At 37.8% G+C, this 14309-nt stretch overlaps 1 protein-coding gene and 1 long non-coding RNA gene across 2 annotated transcripts; one reads left to right on the top strand and one right to left on the bottom strand.

Moving 5' to 3' along the window:
* Positions 1-1556: 1556 nt before the first annotated feature.
* slc17a8 (solute carrier family 17 member 8) lies at positions 1557-13669 on the top strand. Its single transcript, XM_074677432.1, has 12 exons — positions 1557-2198; positions 3582-3837; positions 5856-5974; positions 7778-7892; positions 8259-8346; positions 9059-9145; positions 10592-10734; positions 10825-10974; positions 11091-11223; positions 11800-11910; positions 12331-12458; positions 12563-13669. Exons 1-12 carry the CDS (start codon positions 2101-2103, stop codon positions 12890-12892), a joined length of 1758 nt encoding a protein of 585 aa, XP_074533533.1. The 5' UTR covers positions 1557-2100; the 3' UTR covers positions 12893-13669.
* On the bottom strand, positions 7810-9789 carry LOC141797124 (uncharacterized). The gene is made up of 3 exons (XR_012598920.1): positions 9736-9789; positions 8271-8366; positions 7810-7883 (listed from the first exon to the last, which is right to left on the bottom strand). It is a non-coding gene; the product is annotated as an uncharacterized LOC141797124 (long non-coding RNA).
* Positions 13670-14309: the final 640 nt, after the last annotated feature.

A 14309-nucleotide genomic window follows, 5' to 3' on the forward strand; every position in this document is an offset into this window, starting at 1 on the left:
GGTGGAAAAAATAGTTTCTCTTTGCAAATCAAATAACCACTGCATGGAAACATTCAAGATTGTAAAATATAAAGAAGTAATGTGGAGATGCTCCACATGCTGAAAACTACTGCCATCAGGTCACTGTCAAAAATATTAATGTATACAAGACACAATTTATTTCAGGCCCATATCATTTTTTTTACTCAAACTATTCACAAAGCTTTTCCTCCCATACAGTTAAGATACCTTGTTACAACTAAAAAAAACTGAGACTGTTCTTGTTATAGTTTTTAATCACATCCACTTGAACACTTAAATTTCTGTCTAAGAACTACTGGCACTTCATATTTGAGACATCTGACCACATTTCACCACTGGACCAGCTTTAGAACTAGGTGGGTACTCCTCAGTTGTCAGTCTTACTTAAAAGACAACAATAAATTTGTGTTGCTGGGTAACAGACAAAAATTGTATATGGAGCCCCCCAAGGCCCTACTATTTTATTTCTGCTGTTAAACAAATAAATGATCTTGCTTTAAAAAAGAAAAATAGCACATTCAGACATTCAGGCAGTCACCCTACTGTCACCTGAAAAACATATTGAAGATTACAGGGTTTTTGCCCCATCTGGAGAAACTGGTCCATGCATTCGTATTCATTCGATTTGATAACTGTAACAGTGTCTTTACACACCTCTCTATAAAATTGGTCACACAGCTGGAGTTGACTCAGAACACTGCTGCTGGAGTCCTCACTCAGACCAACAAAGTGAATCACATCATTTAAGTTCTGAGGTCTTTACACTGACTTCCTGTCTGTCAGAGAATACATTTTGAAATACTGTTTCTGGTTTATAAAGTTCTAAATAGTTCAGGACTAAAGAATATTAGCAATCCTCTCATGCAGTGCAAAAAAAAAACACTGCTCAGGTCAGGCCAAACATGGAAAAGCAGCACTCTGTTTCTATGCTCCAAATGTCTAAACAAACTGTCAGAACATATCAGATCTGGTGAAACAGAGTCTGAGAACTCTCCTGTGACAGCTGCTGTTTGATTAAAATATTTCTAACAAATATTTTGAATGTAATTAAACAGGAAGGCTTACAACTTTGTCTTATCTTATTCTAACCTTTTGTTTCTACAGTTAAATTATACTTTATTCGTTTTGATTTTTCGTTGCTTGTTTCTATTTTTTTTAACCCTAATTTTTAGTGTGTGTCCTCTGATCTCTTGTGTTTGGCTCTTTGAACTGCTTTGTAGCTCAAATGTGCTAATAACAATAAAATTGTCTTGCCTATTGTTGAACTACACAGCTTCATGAGAGCAAATGTGGTTTCTGCCATTGATTTATAAATGAAAAAAAAAAAAAAAAGTGTTAATAACAGTCATTGCTTTAAACCTGGAATCCAAAGGCTTAGTGTCAGGTTTCAGCTGATTCATCTTTACACCACAGCAGTCAGGCTTCTCCTGTCTCCCTTCAATGCAACTTGTCGAGCTCATGCATATTTGAATTGTTGGTCCTCTGGGCTGCTATCAGATGGACCTAACTAGCTGAAGGGGTGGCGCCGTGGAGATGATAATGATGATGATGCGTATATGAGGGGGCCGGGTTTTGGAAAAGCAGCTTCACCTGCCCCTCCTCACCAGGGATGGATGAGTTATGAGATGAAGAGGAGATCTAAGCGGTCCATTCAGTTCTGCAACAGACAAAAGGAGACTCACAATGCCTGACTGAAACCTGGATTCTACACTTTCATTTACTCTCATCCTTATTCATCTGTCTCTCTACAAACTGTTTTTCCTAAACTGGAGATGCTCCTCGCTCAACAGGCTTTGGTTGCATGATGCTTTGAACATTGAGGAATACCTTGACATCATCCTCCAGTCTACTTTTACACTGAGACCTCCGCTCAAAGTGGTAAAAGGTGAAAAGAAAAACTCTTGTCCATCCTTTTTGGGACCCGTGGCACCACCGACCAGCCACCTGGTGCCACAAACACAGGAAGGATGACAAACAGCTTCTAGTGGGATCTTATTTTTTCATTTCTTTCAACAAAGTGTCTTTGTGAGGAATTAAGACACAATTTTGGATAAGAGCGATAGAGGAGACAAAGAAAAGATGCCTTTTGGGTTGGCAGGTTTGAAAGAACAGGTGCTGAAGCCTGGGAAGGAGGAAGTGAAGAACACAGTGGGGGACTCTCTGGGAAAACTGCAAAGGTGAGAGTCTGAACAAAGAGTGGAGACTAGCATGCTTAGAAAACCATCTGGCCAGGTGTTTGATTCACACTCCACATCTTTTTACATGTTATTCAACCACATGCAAGCAGGAATTCACTCTTTTTCAATATGCTGGAAGGTGTTTTTTTATACTGATATGAGGGCTGAGATGTGGAGAGCGAGCACATTAAGCCCAATGTCTTCCCAGAGATCCTGACGATAAATAAATATTTGATTTCAGTGCTTGTCAGGCGATACTAGTGATGCAATCACAGATTTTATTTTAAGACATTAATACATATTTCATATCTGATACATATTTCACATTGGAAGGCGTGTATGTGGTGTGGGCTGTATAAAGTGTCATTTTGAGAGATAAAACTCTAAGTAGACAATATCCGGGATAATTAATCAACGTGTATGCACTTTTGTCATGCACAATATGAAAGACATGATTAACATATTAACAAGTAAGTTTATTTTTAATTTTATTAAACTATCCTCTATTTACAAAAGGGGTTTTATCTGAATGCTTTCACTGTTTTTATGCTGCAGTCTGAAAAAAATGATCAATCAACTTTTTATACCGTTCTATGACAGAGTCTCTGGTGAGTTTGATATAAGACTTTATTTAAATCAAAATTTGTATTTATTACTTCTAAATTTGCGATAAAAAACCTTTCTTCTACAGACAAAGATTAATTGATAAATACATCAACAGGAATCAGCTGTAAATAAATCTGTGAAGGGATCAGGGTTACATTGTTAACTCAGCTTCAAACCACAAAGACTTCAGTGTGTCTTTGCTGTTAAACATATAGAGCACATATTGCTGTTTTAATGTATTTATATAGAGTCCCCATTTGTTGTAACCACCAGGGCTTTGCTAAACATCGTGTTGTGGAACAGGTGTGCAGAGTGATTTACCTGAGAGCAACCTGATAACAGCAGTACGCCGACCTTTTTGGTCCTGGCTTCACCTCCTGCCCTCTGTGAGAGCGCAGACACACTCATGTTACTTTGCTGTTTCTGTTTCCACTGAATTACATGCCGGAGTGACAGAGTCATGAAATATGTAGTCAGCAATGACTGTTGTAGATTTAACATAAATACTATTTTCCCTTTTCTTTATGTATCTGCACACAAACAAAACTATTAAATTCACTTGAAAATATCTAAATCATTACAGTAAAAAAAAACAAGTAACCAAAGTTAATAAAAGCAGCATACATTCAAGGAGTTCAAGAAGCTCAGGGTTGAGGGACATTTCTTCTATGATGTTCGCATCAAGACCTAACTCTTCTTATAAAAACATTTTTTATTATACAATGGGATAAGAAAATAGAGTAAGATATTTAATCCCACATTCTGTTTGACTCATAGAAAAATAGATGGAAGCAATGTAGAAGAAGAAGACAACATAGAACTGACAGAGGATGGGCGCCCGGTGGCGTCGGCTCCTCGTCCTGCCCCTCTTCTGGATTGCAGTTGTGGCGGCCTCCCAAAGCGCTACATCATCGCCATCCTCAGCGGCCTGGGCTTCTGCATCTCCTTTGGCATCCGCTGTAACCTCGGTGTGGCCATTGTGGAGATGGTGAACAACAACACTGTGTATATCAACGGCACTCCTGTTCTTCAGGTATCTGAACGGTTCAATATGGATTCTTCAGGGTTACCTGTTCTTTGTCATGTTTTTCTATGTATTATGTCTCTAAATTAACTAGCAAGAGGTTTAGTGAAGTAGGCAGGTGGTTGTAGGATTTAGAATCCTGACAGGGCAATCAGTAGGGATGCATCGATCCAACTTTTCTGGTATTGATACCAATACCTGGGCTTGGGTATCGACCGATAACCTGTGTTTAATAACCTGCATGCCCTGCTGTGGGATATGACTGGTAAGGTTTTAAGTAAAATGCAAAAAATGAGCATATGGAATTACTGATGTTAATATTTATTTCAACTATTATTAAACAAAGCTTCAGAATGTACAGAAATTACTATTCAATTGTAAATTGTTACACTGTTACACAGTGTAGACTGGTAATGCAGCCAAAAATCAAAGAAAGTGCATCAGATGTAACAGTTCAAATCAAGTAGCCAATAGCACCGGTACAAAAAAAAAAAAAAAAGGCATAGAGCTTGTTGCCAAGATTGGCCTCCAATTGATCCAGCTTTGAGGGGCACAGATACCCAAAACCAGGATCAGTATTTGTGCGTCCCTTGTAAACAGGACCCTGGTGCAGAGTGGAGAGGTCTCTTTCCCCTCTCCATTTCTTCACTTATCCCCTCACAGGTTAAGACAAGAACAATATGTCACAAAATATGAATTTCAGGATAACTCATTGAACTGAATATGATTTTATTATAGCTTTAAAAATAAAGTGTCCCTCTGAATCCACAGTGCACAAACCAGTGGGTCAGATTCTCTTTAAATTGAATTTTTCCATCCATGGACAAGATAACTCATATATTAGCCTCCTATTGTGTTTTAATTCACCTTAAACTACAAATTTCTATTGTTAAACGTGAAAAACTGAACTCTCTTTCTCTATAGCAGGGGTGGCCGCATGTGGCTCTTTGCCTTTTGGTGTGCGGCTCTTCGATCCATTCATAAATATATATATATATATATATATATATATATATATATATATATATATATATATATATATATATATATATATATATATATATATATATATATATATATATATATATATATATATATAGTTATATGTAGCAGTGTGCAGATCAATCTAAAATATTGATATATGCCAACGTTGGGATCAGTGTTGATCAATACTTGGGTTTACACATTGATACTTGAGTTTCAGTTTCTCTTCTCTAGTACAAATTCAAACACACTAACAAACACAATAAACCTCGCTTTGAAAATTGGAAATGTAATGATTTTCATTTTATGTCATTTCGTTTATGTGTGAGAAGAAGTGTGTTTGTAAAACCATGTGCGTGACGTGGCTCTCCGTAGTACCACGGTAATTTTTGTGGCTCTTGGTCTCTGACAGGTTGGCCTCCCCTGCTCTATAGTCACAAACCGTTTTACATATACGAGTCAAATGTCATTTTTAGCATTGTTGCTACTATTACTACCACTCAAGGTTTAAATGACCTAGGAGCAACAGACAACTTGTGGTGAGATGCACTCATCATTTCTGCTGCCATTGCCTACAGATTGCAGGATGGAAACAGGTATCAGGAATGTCCTCCATGTTGTTAAGGCTTCAGGACTTAAATGCAAGCTGCTGGTTATTCCACAGTGTCATCAGGCAGAGGGGAAATGTCTACTTCTATAAATATAAAATGTCTGATTTTCTTTCTCTATTTTATATATCTATATATATATATGTATGCATGTATAATAAATATAATATATATTTAAACTTTTCAGACGTAAGAGCATGCAGCACAACAGATGTTTCAACAGTTGGAAAATAAAGATTTAAAGAGGAAATAAGAGTAATAGAAGAATAAAATCATACTGTTGCTATTCTAAGTAATCAGAAGTACTGAGCACAGTAGGGGCGACAATAGGACAGCTGAGTAATGTGATATAATAATATGAACCACTTTTATAGGGGAAACATCTGTGATGTATCTAGATTATAACATGCTTATTTATTGTTTCTGTCTCCCAAGAAAGCTCAGTTTAACTGGGACCCAGAGACAGTGGGGCTGATCCATGGCTCTTTCTTCTGGGGCTACATTGTCACTCAAATCCCCGGGGGTTTCATCTCCAACAAGCTGTCTGCCAACAGGTGACACTGCTCACACTAAGCATTGTAATCTCTGTTTTTCTCTACCTAATTTTTGTGTCTGTGGACTTTCTTTTTTTAGATAGGAAATGTGGAGAGCAGACATGCATCACAGCCTCCGTACATGGGCAATGTGCCTCCACCACTATGCCAAAATTGGTGCTCTATAATCTGTGTTTTAAGTCAATATTCACCAAATGTCTTTCAGTTTTATAACTTGCTAATAACAATATGAAGGTGATGCTTTGGACTACATTAAATGATTTTTCTTGATTTGGGTTCATCAGTAATGAAGAACAGGTCTTGTATAGAATATGTAGAGCTCACTTGCCTGATAGTCATTTGTGAAGGGACAAATATTAAATTCACAACACTTTGAGGTGTTCAGAAACAGACTTTTTTGGTCCTCTGTTGATATTTTTAGGCAGTTGAGAATATTCTTCTGACTGCATGTGAAAGATGGATTTTAAAGATGGATATTTTTGGTGTTTGGGTGCTCCTCATCTCGTGTGCTTAAAGGGTTAAATCAGTACGGTGTGTCTAGCGCTGCTGATGGAGCAGATAGCAATCCTGTAATAAAAGCCTCACAGGAAAAGAGGACACGCCACTGACAGAGTTAATAATGAAAGATCCTGCCTCTGATTTCTTTCTGAAACACCAGCCACTGGAATATTACAAGTGTCACTTACACACTGTTTTGGAAAAAGGGGAAGAAGGGGGGGTGAGGTGAGAGAGAAGAAAACAAGGGAGCCAAGCGTCAGTGTTGTGATGAAGAAGAAAGTTGTGGATTGAGCGGGATGTCTTTGTCACGGTGTATGAAAGGCGGAGGCGTGAGATCCGTCTCACTATAGGGCCGACTGAGATGCTTTGGAGATATTCTGCCTGCTAATATTAGACATGTACTCCAGCTTTCAGACATGGACAGGCTTTAGTTTGTGTTGGGTTTTACCTTTTTCTGACAGACATGACAAGAACTTGAGTTATTTCTCGTTACAACTCATTATTTCTTGTGACACTTCCTCAAAGGACCTGTGTGGTGTACAATAATCAAAAAGAAGAAATTTCCTGAAGGGAAACCTCTCTAGTTAAAGGGATTATTAGCTTTTTTAAGGTTAAGGGTTATTTAAGGTGCTTGTCAGGGGCAATGGTATTACCAACAGGGGTTATAGTTTGTTATTTTAGTTCAATCCCTCCAACAGCATAAGCATGTTTTTTAAAATGTGTGGATCATGGGTTGTACCATTATGCAAAGAAAAAAAATCAGTGAGTCTTGCTTTGAAGATGCACTTAAGTTCAGCTTTTCTCGTTTTCTGATCCCACATCTGAAAATTGTGGTGGGTATTAATTCACACTTTACCACCAGATAAATCTAAGGAATCTTTCTCACTCTCAAGTGCGCACCCAAGTTTCTCCCTTCTGTCCTTTGGCCTGTTAGGTCTCCCTCTTCCTCTGCAATATTGGTTTTTTTTTTTGTCTCTGCATCCAGCAGACCTAAACGTCTAATCAGTGCTGTGTCTGAGAGTAGCAAAACAAATCCACTTTTTGACAACAAAGCATAGAGGAGGGAGTTTGTTACAGTTTGCCGAACTCAGTGGTGAAGCCAACCCTGTCTGAAGCAGCTGATAGCCTAGCTTCTGTTCTGGTTCTCCTTCTGTTTGCATCACCACAGCAGATATGCTAACTTTTAAGTTTACAACCCCACATCCAAAATTTAAAAAAACACTCTTGGTTTATGGAGTATAAAATATAAAATGGAATATCTCCACCTTTGTACTAACAAAATGTTGACTTACTGTACTTCTGCAGGGTGTTTGGAGCGGCCATTTTCCTGACATCAGTGCTCAACATGTTCATCCCATCAGCAGCCAGGGTGCACTACGGCTGTGTCATGTTTGTTCGCATCCTTCAGGGCCTCGTAGAGGTAAGAACAAAACATCATCAAAATTAAACAACACTTAGAAAGTAGGCCCATTTGGTTCTGAACAGTAGAGTATACTGGGATTTTATTTCTGTAGCTTACATACAAAGCTAACACCTGATGCCTGTTAGCCTAGCTTGGTATTTGGAGTGTAACTGGTGTGAAACATTTAGCCTTGCTCCCCAAAGTTACACAGATTAGCTGCTTTGATTCATGGTTTAGCTAAGATTCATAATTCATTATCTCTTAATATTTATGAAACAGATATGTGGTTGATGAGGGAAAAACCTTTTATTTTTCAAAGCTATGCTACGTTATCGCTTTAGCCAGTCTTTTACAGTTGTATATTATACATCATGTCACTACAAGGGGGTCACCTACCCAGCATGCCATGGGATGTGGTCCAAATGGGCACCACCTCTTGAACGGAGTCGACTGGCGACTACGTCATTCTGTGGTGAGTGAAGTCTCTGTACTCTGTAAGCACACAAACAGCAGAAAGATTTCCACTCCTCACAAGTCAGTGTGGGAAGGATCAGTGAGTGGACACGATGTGGCTTATTTTTGTGTTACAGGTTTGGTCCACTGCTACCTCTGCTGAAATTAAAATAACCACATTGCACTTTAAACTGGTACCATGACAACCCCTAGCATCAAAACCCTCTTGACATTGTCTGTAAATGAGCAGGGCTCACCGTGCGTACTCTAAAGGAGCTGCTGTCTCTATTCACTGAATGAAGCGTCACAATGCTGGCTGTGCTGCAGCACTCTAATGCTCCCGGCTCTATTCAAAATAACAGTGTTTATACATCTGTGCCATAATAGAAAACACATTAAAATACCCTATCTGTCACAGTGGTGGCATAAACTCATCTTGACTCGGTTTGTTTAGTGATACCAATGTGTTTACAGGATGTTTTTCTTTTTTTTTAACAGGACACATTTGCTCTAAAAAAAAAGAAAAGAAAAAGAAAGTTTTTTGTTTGGCCATGAAATACCAGAATGACATAGTTGACTCAAAACTATACAAATAAAAAGTGTCAAAATTTTGCAGTATAAGATTTTTGTCTGTATATTTTATGAATTCCATGTAAAGCTCAGTGAGCTCTAATGTAACTGCTGATGCACACTAACATTAAAATAAAATAAAAAAAATCAATTGTTTCCAGGATCGTATGCAGGTGCTGTGATTGCCATGCCGTTAGCTGGAGTGCTGGTTCAGTACGTCGGATGGTCTTCGGTCTTCTACATCTATGGTATGATTGATGTTTGATTGTCACATACTGAATTTCATAATACATACACACTGCAGTACTCTAAGAAAACAACAAAAGTGTTGTGTTAATGCAAGATTTAAAAAAAAGAATTTACTAAGAGAGATTTAACTAATTTAAAATGTGTTTTTTTCTGTGTTCTTTTTGTTGTTTTTTATTATTTATTTATTTTTGATAGAATTATATATATATATATATATATATATATATATATATATATATATATATATATATATATATATATATATATATATATATATATATAGTGCATTTATCAATCCAAACACCAGCAGAATCAGACTTCTAGTTTTCTCTCCTGATTCAGGTTTTGTATTATTAACAGTTGCCAAACAGCAGCAGCTGGCAGAAGCTTCAAACCAACTCCAGACCTTGAAGTTTTCATTCAGCTGTATTAGAAAGCTTACCATAAAACTGAAACAAAAACAAAAAGTGAAACAAAAAGGCCAAACTGAAGCCACTGCCTAATGACAAATAGCTTTCAACTATTTCTTGTCTATTAGTATATATTTTGTTTCAAAAGACACAAAATGAAAAGCATTAAAAAAACTTACACGAAGCATGAGGACTGGACTCGTAGCAACAGCAACACACGATACAACACGATAAACTGACAAAGAAACTCAAGAAACATGGAGCCTATAAAGACAGGGGAGCAATTAAACACAGGTGTGCAACATGACACAGGTGAAACACATGAGGGGCAATCAAACAGGAGGGAAACACAGATCGAAACCCAGAGCAACAAAGTGAACAGGAAACAAAAGGTAAAACACACAAGAATAACTTAGATTAAGATACGTTAGATTAGCAAGAATCACAAAGAATATTCATCAAGAAGCTCAAGATATACAAGAACCCATATGAGACGAGAAAATCCGAAACCCCAAAATACACAAGACACAAATCCAAAATTGAGCTGTGACACGTTGCACTGTAGGGAATATTTTCTCGTGTGGGTCATTGATTGTTAGAAATGTCAGTTTAAATTCACGCAAAGTGTTAAACACAAACCTATACTAGCACACAGCACTGCAGCATCTGTATGCTTTGCACATTATAAGTGCTCCAGACTGCCGCAGAGTTTGATTAAAATGATTAACAGTGACATAAAATTCATACTTTACCAAGTGTGCTTTAATAAAAATCTACTCAGCTTCTGCTGTGATATGATCTCATGATTTATTGATGTAAATTAGCATTTTCCTGTCTGGGCACTCTGCCTCACACCTGCTTCATTTCATTTTAATAATGAAAACTCTTGTGGTCCAGAAGAGGTCAGACTTGCTTTTTTTAGTCCACCCCGCCCTCTCAAGCTGCTCTTTTATGTCTCGCCTTGATGACTAATAAAAGGTCTTAAAGTGTGTTTGTGCAAAGGAAAGAGTCATTTTTGATGTTTGTGTCAAAAAGGTGTTTTTGGGATCATATGGTACATCATGTGGCTCCTGCTGGCCTATGGGAGTCCTGCAGCGCATCCCACAATCACTGAGGAGGAGAGGATGTACATCGAGACCACCATTGGTGAAACGATGAACCAGTTGAGTGCGACCGAGGTGTGTGAGCTGGTTTCAGGGTCCTACAGCTCAATTTTACAGTTACAAACACACACATGTTGTAAATAATAACTCCTGTCACAACCACAGAAATTCAAGACTCCATGGCGTCGTTTCTTCACCTCCATGCCTGTCTACGCCATCATTGTGGCCAACTTTTGCCGCAGCTGGACCTTCTACCTGCTCCTCATCAGCCAGCCAGCGTATTTTGAAGAAGTCTTTGGTTTCCCTATTAGCAAGGTCTTTCTTAAAGCTACATAACTGCTCATTATCCAAGATACTGATAAACAATCTTAACTCATAAACAATCTGAATGATTTACTTGAAGGCGTTCTTTGTGTGTGATCTCCCATCAGGTGGGGATCCTGTCTGCCGTCCCCCACATGGTGATGACTATAGTGGTCCCTATCGGAGGACAGCTTGCTGACTTCTTACGCAGCAACAAAATCATGTCTACGACAAATGTGAGAAAACTTATGAACTGTGGAGGTAAGTTATAAGCAAGAAACAGACTCGTTGTAGCATCCCTGCTCACTCAGATCAATGCATAATATGTATAATGTTAGGAAACTAAGAGGCTGCAGATTCTCCACAGTCTGAATTTGTGAAGTTTTTTTGTCGCTAAATTCAAAACCTTCCATAAAAAACAACAAAGGCATGTTGTAAACAGCTGTAAGTACTATTATACAATATCTGTAATGTTGATATAGGAGCTCAATGCCTAGGTTAACTGTGGTATATTTCCCAGTAGCACACCCTGAGCTCATAAAACTCAGACTGTGGAGAGCAGGCATGAAGGTGCAGATGCAGAAAAGTAGATTTCAATCATTTTTGTGCATAAATAATTCACAGGCGGGGATAGGCAGGCAGGCAGCAAAGAAATGAGCACAAAAGGGGACTTGGTATAGCTAAGCAGGCTAAAATTGCTCTCCCCATGAGGCAGGCCCAATATTTAAAGCCTAATACAGTTTAAATTCATTCACATAAATAACCTTATTGTTCTGACTGTCCTGACACCTCATCAATGCAGCACTGCTCACACTTTCTGACTGTGTGTTTTCACAGGGTTTGGGATGGAGGCCACCCTGCTGTTAGTGGTCGGGTTTTCTCACACTCGAGGTGTGGCCATCTCCTTCCTCGTTCTGGCTGTAGGGTTCAGTGGATTTGCCATCTCAGGTATTGCGACACTTGTAAAACTTTTTTGTTTTTCCTGTAAAGATCAGTTTTATGTTTGGCTGTACAGCAAACCTTCACCAGAGTGGTGTGGATTGGAGCTAGTGTCATAAATAAACTTTTGTTTAGTCAGTTCTTTCCCTGTGTTCTGTGGGTTTTGTGTTCATAATACCTGTTAATAACTGAATTTCAGCAGTTCTGCTCCCGAGCATGATCTGGTATAGTTGCATAAGCCTGCCAGACTTTTACACTGACTGTTTTCCTAAATATTTTATTGACTAGAAACCAAGGACACAAACAAAACAAGAATCTGTGTTTGGATCAAATCTGTTCACAATAAAATATTCAGACACACAAAAAAATTCTGATCTTTTGTTTGTGATTGTGCTCAGTGGTGTAGTATTCTCCTCTTTGTGTCTTCAGGTTTTAATGTCAATCATCTGGATATTGCTCCTCGCTATGCCAGCATCCTGATGGGCATCTCTAATGGGGTAGGAACTCTCTCTGGGATGGTGTGTCCTTTGATTGTTGGAGCCCTGACTAAACACAAGGTATAACAACTTGATTAAGATACTATTGCTTGATATTTTACGTCCATACCGAAGCTGAATTTTTGTTGCTTTGGACATTCACTGACTCTATTCATACCCCCTAGACACGTCTAGAGTGGCAGAACGTCTTCGTCATTGCGTCCATGGTGCACTACACAGGGGTCATCTTCTACGCTATCTTTGCCTCTGGAGAGCAGCAGGACTGGGCCAACCCGGAGAGTACCAGCGAGGATAAATGTGGCATTATTAATGAGGACGAGCTGGCTGAGGAGTCAGAGCTGAACACTGAGAACGCGATTGCTCCCAAAAGGAGCTACGGGACTACGGACGGTTCATCTGGACGGAAACAGAGCTGGACAAAGAAAAGAGGGGTGACCATGCAAGAGGAGGAGGAACATTTTAGAAATGGGGACTATACAGACGGATACCAATGAGACAAAGATGGGCCAAAGGACTCTCTGAACACTCAAATCATAGGAAGGCTGACGGTTTATTGTACACGTATGGGAATGCTGAAAATGTTGAAGAGCAGAGCAGCTGCATCACATGTACCTCATAAAGGCCTTTTTTGACGAATACTGCAGTTTAATTGTTCATCGAAGGGAACACGACGTTAAAGTAATTATGATTTAAGATTATCTTTATCATGATTCATGTGACAAAAAATGAACGATTCAATAAAAATATCTCAGATTTACATGTTACTGACACAAACTGTAGACTAGCCCCCTAATAATGGAAACTTAACAACAGATCAACATTAATGAACAAACTTTTGCAAGTAAAACTTATTCTTTGCTTTTTTGCACCTTGTGAACTGTTTTTGATATGTTCAGAGTCAGCTATGCAGCGAGAAAAGAGACACTCGATTGGATTGTGAGAATGGTTTGACAGCAGACCACAGTGTTCATGTAACAATTGTTTTATTGCTTGTATGTATTTGCTGTTCTTTAAAGATTGCACTCTTACATTTTACTTGCTCTCCTTGTGAGAGCACGTATCAACTCAGCGTCCTTTTGTAACTCCTCCTCCAGCTTCATCATGACCTGAGGTGGACAGTGAGTTAAGAGCTGACGTGACGCTCTCAAGCCTTTAGTGTAACTTCTGTTGTTTGTCTTATTTGCAACTTCTGGATGTTTGTGACATGGAGACCTGCTTTGTTTCTTAAAAGAAATGACGTACTGTAATGTTTCAATTTAATCATAAATGATGATGGGAAAAAGTTTACCCAGTGTTTATTATTACTGTGGTAGAAGAAAAGACAAACTTTACATTAAAATTATCATAGGAGCCATTGTGCCTTAGCTCACCTGGATCAAAGTCATTCTGGAGCCACAAAATCTACTTAATCTTCACAAAAAAGACAATAAAGTGTAAAAGAAAATCTTTATATAGTTTAATATAATGTAAAATTATATATACAAAAAGTCTTTTGAATTTATAAAATTGTAAATCTGATATCTTAATCTTTTATTTTAAATGAATTTGCAATTATTCTTTAAATGATTTTTTTTTTGCAAATTTTGCAAAGTTTTTGAATGTAAAATATTTGCAAACATTGCAACGTTTGTTCATATGTAAAAATGTGCAAAAATACAAAAAAGGAAATTTTTAAAGTTTTCAAGAAATTGAAAAAATAATACAATTTGAAATTTAAAAAAAATGTGGAAAAACTTCAAAAATTTTGAAATTCGAAACATTTACAAAAATTTAGAATAATTTTGAAATTTTAAAAACTTGCCAAAATCTTAAATTTTTTTAAATATGCTTAAATTAAAAAAAATTGCAAAAACCTCAAAACAAATGTGCAAAAACTGCGAAAGTTTGCATAACTTATTTTGATTTTTGTCT

The sequence above is a fragment of the Halichoeres trimaculatus genome, unplaced genomic scaffold (assembly GCF_033239565.1).
Source record: "Halichoeres trimaculatus isolate MK-OKI-2021-1 unplaced genomic scaffold, fHalTri1.1 fHalTri1_scaffold_10, whole genome shotgun sequence".
Taxonomy (NCBI): domain Eukaryota; kingdom Metazoa; phylum Chordata; class Actinopteri; order Labriformes; family Labridae; genus Halichoeres; species Halichoeres trimaculatus.